Source organism: Triticum dicoccoides, chromosome 5B (assembly GCF_002162155.2).
Source record: "Triticum dicoccoides isolate Atlit2015 ecotype Zavitan chromosome 5B, WEW_v2.0, whole genome shotgun sequence".
NCBI classification, from domain to species: Eukaryota; Viridiplantae; Streptophyta; class Magnoliopsida; order Poales; family Poaceae; genus Triticum; species Triticum dicoccoides.
In genome coordinates this window covers 485,205,413-485,212,400 of record NC_041389.1, presented here as the reverse complement: position 1 = coordinate 485,212,400, position 6,988 = coordinate 485,205,413, and the positions used below count along the sequence as shown (strand labels likewise).

Genomic DNA, 6,988 nt, shown 5'->3' with positions numbered 1-6,988 from the left:
AATCACTACCCTCTCAAAAGAAAACCAAGAGTAATAAACCACCTATGATGACATTGTACGGATATCAATGCGAGGTATTGGTGTTGCTAAGCTAGCAATTACCTGCCAAGATCTGCAACAAAAGTGTTCGTTGATGGACCAATTCATCCTGCTTCATAATATATCTAACCAATGAAAGTTTGATGTATACGAAATTAATACATATATGTATGTCCTGACCTTTTGTTCTTTTTTTCAGGTTCATATATCATCGCACTGATTTATTTTTTCATTAGGTTGTGATGTCAAGGTTACATATGTACACCACTTATTCATTAGTTCACTATAAATTATTTAGATATATAATTATATCAACAACCAAGAAGCTCACTGGTCCTGAATCCTGGGATATGGGAAGTTTGAAGAGGCACAACAGGCCCGCCCCAGTGGCTACAATGAACTCATTTCGAATTGCCAAAGATGTGAATATGCTTTTTTGGACACACTTAAGAATTCATTTTATTTTAGTATTCATTTCGTACAGAATGAACTCATTTCATTTAGTATTCAACAAGACCACCTTTTTTCCATGGACACGCCTATGAACATGATTGAATTGTTCTTCCATGAAGTGTAATTGTTGGTTCGCAGGGTGTGCTATATCATCCACCTTGTAAGACTGTCACCTATCTGTTAATATAGATACCTTGCTATGCCTGATGACTCAACACTTTACTACCGCACTTGTATTGACAAAACTGGTGCGCACAGGACAGCAAAGAAGCACATGTCATCCTCATAATAGCAAGTTTGTAATAAATTATGGAACACATGGGAGGTTAAAGTCAGCAAAGATTTCCATATTCATCTGTAGTCAAATCACTTTGGCTGTGTATAAATGCCATCAAGGATTAACCTAGACTAACAGATATGTGTAAGCTAGATAAGTGCGCACATGACCGCTTAGGAGGCGTGCCAATGGCACGCCCTAACCACTAGTATCCATCTTAAATGTAGGGAGGATATGAGGGCTCGCGAACGCGCCTGGGCAAATCCGCTCAGTCCGTCACGTTGGACGTGGCCCCCACCCTGAACCATATTTTCTCTTTCTTTATCCATTCTTTTCTCTTTTCTCTTTTTATCTCCACCAATCACGTGCAAGTAACCGGACGTATGGGGAAGAAAATAAAAAGTGTGGCTACGCGGATGGATAAATAACGGACACGCTCGATCACTGACCGGACGCGTTCACGGGTTATTTAAAGATCATACTCCGGCTGTAGATATGGTAGTAGCTGTCGTCAAACATTTATTCTGATATGGAGAGGTAGCTGGCTGTTTTTGTACTAAAGGTAGATAGAAACTCGTGGCTTTACCTGGCCGGCATGCACTCCGTCCCCACCACGGTCGGGGGTCGGCCGTACCAGGAAAGCAAGAGGACGTCCCAAGCAAGATGAGCAGCAAGCGGGTGTGCCTGTGCGTCGCCGTTTCCTCGCTCCTCCTCCTCCCACTCGCGGGCCTGGTCTCCGCGGCGGCCGGGCGATACGACTCCATCTTCAGCTTCGGCGGCTCCTCCTCCGACACCGGCAACAACCTCATCGTCTTTCCCCCTAGCGACCGCGTTAACTACGTGCTGCGCCCTCCCTATGGCTCCACCTTCTTCGGCCGTCCCACCGGCCGCTGCTCCGACGGCCGCCTGGTCATCGATTTCATCGGTACGCCAACGCTACCTACCACTACGTAGTAGAGTACGTACCACTCACTCGATATCTGCTCCCGGCCGTTGTTACTTATTAGTTGTTCTCCAAATCAGCCTTTTTATTAGTTGTTCTTTGCTTGGGGTCGGATTAATTAGCGCAACACCTGGGCCTGCCGTTCGTCCCGCCGTCGCTGGCGCACAACGAAAGCTTCCGCCAAGGCGCCAACTTCGCCGTCAGCGGCTCCACCGCTCTCGACGCCGTTTTCTTCCACCGCCTGCTTCCCCGCACCAGGAGACCTCTCAACACCAGCCTTGGCGTGCAGGTGCAGCTGCGGTGGTTCGAGTCTCTCAAGCCTTCGCTCTGCGGCGCAACCCAAGGTCTCTGTGGTCCAACTCTAATTCTCGAGTCATATACAGTACTTTTTGTCCCAAATAGATAACTCAACTTTATACTAAACTTAGTACAACGTTAGTATAAAGTCGAGTCACTTATTTTGAGACAAAGGGACACTAGTAAAAAAGGGCCAATTGTCCCGGTTCGTAAGGGCCTTTTGTCCCGGTTTTGGAACCGGGACTAAAAGGTCGTTAATAATGCCCTTGACATTTAGTCTCTGTTCTTACACAAACCGGGACAGATGTGTCTCCACGTGGCCGGTGCGGCGAGCCCAGGCTGGAGGCCCTTTGGTCCTGGTTGGTGGCACCAACCGGGACCAATAGACATCCACGCGTCAGCATTTCAGGTGCTGGGATTTTTGTTTTTTTGAGGGGGGGGGGGTTAGGGGGTTTTAGGGGTTTAATTTAGGTGTTTCATATATTGTGTTAGCTAGCTAATTAATACAGAGAAGTGTCCTCTCTTATCTCCGTGCTTGATCGACGCGAGAGGACTAGACACGCTAGCTAGTAAGCAAATGAAGAAAACAGAAGATCGTCATGAACATATGCATACAGAGAGAAGTGATATCGACCACCTCTCCTTCTCTGAGAGACTGGTCGAACAACAAGTTCTTGTATATCTATCCGACGCTACTGGCTACATATATACAATATAATTATCTCTTACAATATAATCTCCTAATTCCAAATGAACTCAGGGTCCACATGGTATTCTCCGTCTTTAGCGATCACGTGGTCAAGAAAAAATGCCGCCAATTCCTCTTGAATTCCTCGCATACGATCTGGTGGTAGGAGTTCATCCCGCATCCGAAATATCTAATTTAAAGAAGGGGGTCAATACATATATATGAATAAATGAAACTGAACACAAATGATGGTAATAAAATAAAATTGTGAATATTATTATTTACGCACTTCATATTGTTTGTCGGAGTAGCCCCGCTCACAGGTCGTGTGGCGGATGGACTCGCAAATGTAGTATCCACAGTAATTATTCCCTTGTTCCTGCCACGACCACTTTACAAGAAATAGAGGTCAATCAAACTGATAATTAGCAAGCATGCTAAATGGTATTGATGAAACTAGCGCTTGAATCACTAGGAGATGCGTGGAATATGCTACTATAGTACTTACTTTTGGGTGTCTAAATTGCAGCTTCTTCGGCAGTCCCGGGGTTTTTGAGGTGAATTTATTCCAAACCCTGCCAGACAAAGAAAACAATTACTTGATATCAGGAAATGAACAAATTGAAGTTGCCGATATGGTGCGATAATGATCGATTTAACTTACTTCTCTAGAATTGCAGTCATGTCCGCATACTCCTTGGAATCTTTTCGTCTCGAGTCTAAGACGGTTACTTGTCCCTGCTCAAGCTTAATCTCTACGAGAATATAGTGGAACCTGTGCACGCATGCATAACTCATCAATTACATTACTATAACCTCGACTAATAAGGGAAATCGAATATGCACAAGACAGTAATACTCATTGGAATTCGTAAGGGAAAAGTATTATAGCTTTGTTTTGATTTAATACAAATGATTGTAGCAGCTTGGCCTCGGTATCTTTGACCTGAAATTTAACCATATATGCATCTATGGGATTTGTGTTAATGAACCCAATATCATCCATTTGTCTTTTCTTCAATTCGGCGATCTTCAATCTGCATAATATAGTGAGGATAATTAAAAATACATGCAATGAAAGAGCTGACCTATATATACAGACTTAATGACAGAAGTAGTACTACTTACAGGCAGTAGCAAGTGATCATTATCTTATCGAGGGCCTTTAGATTGAAAAACTTGAAGAACTCCTCAAATGGAACATTCAACAGTTCAATTCCAACGAGGTCATGCTCCTCTCTAACTCTCAGCGTCAAAATATTACTCCCCTCAGACTCTCTGCAGGTTTTCATATACCAATCATAAAATCTTCGCATCATCGTTGTTAGAGATCTTTCATCTTTGACGAGAGGCTTCCCGTACTCGTATTTGTGTTTGTCCATCTCCATTATATCAAAATGTGCATCATCAGGCAGGTAATCTCCAAGATCGTTGTAACCGGGCACCATTGTCCCGCCCGGATGATTCACGACGACGCTAGACACCTGGAGCGGGGGGAACGATTGGTTCGCTTGTTCGCCGAGCTGGGCAACTTTTTTCCCAGCTCGTCGTTCTGCTAACCTTTGACCACTGACAGTACTTCCCGACCGCTCCGCTTTGATAAATGACTTTGTAAGAATGCACTCATAGTTGTCTTTCACCGGAGACTTTGGTGGTTTCTTCAGGGCAGCCAGAGTACGCTTTGCTTTTACCGGATCTATCTTCTCCTCCGGAGGTGGATTTTTCTTTGCTTTCACCCCTTCAAAGAAGTTGGTCACTTCGGCTTGCACGATCTTCGTGTTTTCCTCTTGGATCCTCTCGTATGGTAATTTCTCTGGAGTCTTCAGAGAAGGACTATATCTGTATTGCCTGCCTCTGGCTGTACTGCTAGACGCGAGAGCAGACGGAGCGGTTGCGGCTGTCTTTCCTTTCTTACGAGGCAGAGGAGAAGGATGACACGCCTGAGCAGCCGGAGCGGTGGCGGGTCTCTTCTGCCCTTGTTGACGAGGCGGAGAAGGAGGAGGCTGGCTGCTCAGGCGCACCGGCGCAGGCGGAGAAGGAGGCGGAGTGTCGCCACACGCCGGAGAAGGAGGCTGAGTGCCCTAATCACTCGCCGGAGGAGGCGGAGTGCCCTGACTCGCCGGAGGAGGAGGAGGAGGCGGAGGCGTCCAGTTCGGAAGGTTGATGAGCTCCTTCCGCCATAGGCATGGAGTCTTCAGAGAAGAACCCAGCCGAATTTCCCCTTCACCCGTATGGTGGTCAAGCTCAAGGTCCTCAAATCCGTCCGTTATTTGATCCACCATCACCCTAGCATATCCTTCTGGAATCGACCGACCGTGGTAGGTTGTGCCAGGTTCAGTAGGTAAAATAGAGCCAACAACCGCCTTGACTTTCAATGTCATCCATCGCGACGTAAGGTGGCAATGTTGAGACTCCGTGACAGCATCCGCGGGGTAGCTAGCAGGAGCCGTGAAGACAGGCTCCAGCTGCTGAGTCTGCTTGGTGGAAGCCACGCTGCTTCTCCGCTGAGATGGCGGGGTAGCTTCAAGGGAAGCTTCGGCAGGTCGTTTGCTGCGACCTGCTTCTCGTTCCTCTAGCCCTTGTACCCTTTCGTGTAGCGCCTGCAGTTGGCTATGCTCCACTTTCTTCCTCCTCTCCTGGCTTTTGTAACCCCCTGCGTCCGGAAACCCAGCCTTCCATGGAACGGAGCCTGGCGTGCCTCGTGTCCATCCAGGGTGCTCAGGATTCCCAAGGGCCATTGTGAGCTCGTCATTCTCTTTGTCTGGAACGAACGTCCCTTGCTGCGCTTTCTCGATATACTCCTGAAGCCTCCTGACGGGTATTCGCAGTTGCTCTTCCGTCCAAACGCACTTCCCTGATACAGGGTCCAAGGTTCCGCCAACCCCGAAGAACCAAATCCGGCAACGGTCTGGCCAGTTCAATGTCTCTGGTTTGACCCCTTTAGCAATTAGGTCATTCTCAGCCTTGTCCCACAAAGGTCGGGCTTTGAGGTAGCCACCTGACTCCGTGCGATGGTGATGCTTCTTCTTTGCAGCATTTTTCTTGTTTGTCGCTGACATCTTCTTACTCTTTTCCGATGTCTTGTGGGACACAAATGCGGGCCAATGATCTCTGATCTTCTCATACTTTCCGGTGAATTCTGGTGTCTTTTCTTCGTCGACAAACTCTGTTTTCAGCTCATTCTTCCACCTCCTGAATAGTTCTGCCATCTTCTTAAGAGCATGGGACTTTATCAATTGCTCTTTAACTGGCTTCTCCGGATCCTCCTTTGGCGGTAGGGTGAAAGTTTCCTTAAGTGTTGTCCAAAGATCTTCTTTCTGCATATTGGAGACATAAGACACCTCAGGGTCTTCTTTCTTAGGCTTTAACCATTGGTGGATACTGATCGGGATCTTGTCCCTAACAAGGACCCCGCACTGAGCACGAAATGCATCCCTTGTCCGGATGGGTTCAATCGGCTTTCCATCGCGCGCGATTGCTGTGATCTCAAACCTTTCATCCGAGCACAACTTTTTCTTCGGGCCTCGTTTTTTACCGAAGTTGTGCTTGATCCGGAGGGCTAGAGAAAAGAAGAAAGACGAGAGTTAATTAATACGTGTACATATGAAAACAATGAATGCATCAATTAGCTAGTCAGCACGGGCTTAACTAATATATATAGCCCTCTTCTTGTATCGGCATTAATGGGTCACCGAACTCGGTTCGGTCACCGGAGCCGTCATCACAGTCTCCTTCTTGTACCTGCATTGGGTCACCGAAGCCATCATAATCATAGCCCTCTTCTTGTATCGGCATTAATGGGTCACCGGACCATCATAATCATAGCCTTCTTCACTACACCGTCCTTCCAGACCATCGGTGTCGTTGAGAAACGACGCAACAACATCACTTCCTTTTGTGATTATGTCCCCCAACATCGCTTCTGTTGCTTCGTCTCGGGGGTGCTCCATAGTTTTTGCAAATATTTACAATATGTCAATTATTATTCAAACATGACAGATGGATATATATATTAGTGGCAAATGTAGAACTAGCTAGCTAATCACAATAAGGAATCATATTATTGGCCTCGACACTGCTTCTCTAGGGTTTGGGGTGGCCTCGACAACACTTCAAGGGTTTGGGGTGGCCTCGACACAATGCTTCAAGGGTTTGGGGTGGCCTCGACGACAACGCTCTTTTATCTTGGTAAATTTGGGTGGCCTCGAGAGAGTTTGCGGGTAGGGGCACGACGGGAGGAGGTAGGAGACCAACATCATTTTTTTCTAGGGTTTGGGTGTCCTCGAGAGTT

At 46.9% G+C, this 6,988-nt stretch overlaps 1 protein-coding gene across 2 annotated transcripts; it reads left to right on the top strand.

Moving 5' to 3' along the window:
• Nucleotides 1-1,363: 1,363 nt before the first annotated feature.
• Nucleotides 1,364-2,357, top strand: LOC119305847 (GDSL esterase/lipase At5g45910-like). Of its 2 annotated transcripts, none has more exons than XR_005148786.1 (2): nucleotides 1,364-1,727; nucleotides 1,835-2,357. XR_005148786.1 is itself a non-coding variant. In XM_037582254.1 (2 exons), the coding sequence occupies exons 1-2, from the start codon at nucleotides 1,433-1,435 to the stop codon at nucleotides 2,116-2,118; spliced, it is 546 nt and encodes a 181-aa protein (XP_037438151.1). In that variant the 5' UTR covers nucleotides 1,364-1,432; the 3' UTR covers nucleotides 2,119-2,357. The 2 variants fall into 2 exon arrangements, 1 of the variants encoding a protein (XP_037438151.1); XM_037582254.1 differs by having other exon boundaries at nucleotides 1,364-1,694.
• The last annotated feature ends 4,631 nt before the right edge of the window (nucleotides 2,358-6,988 follow it).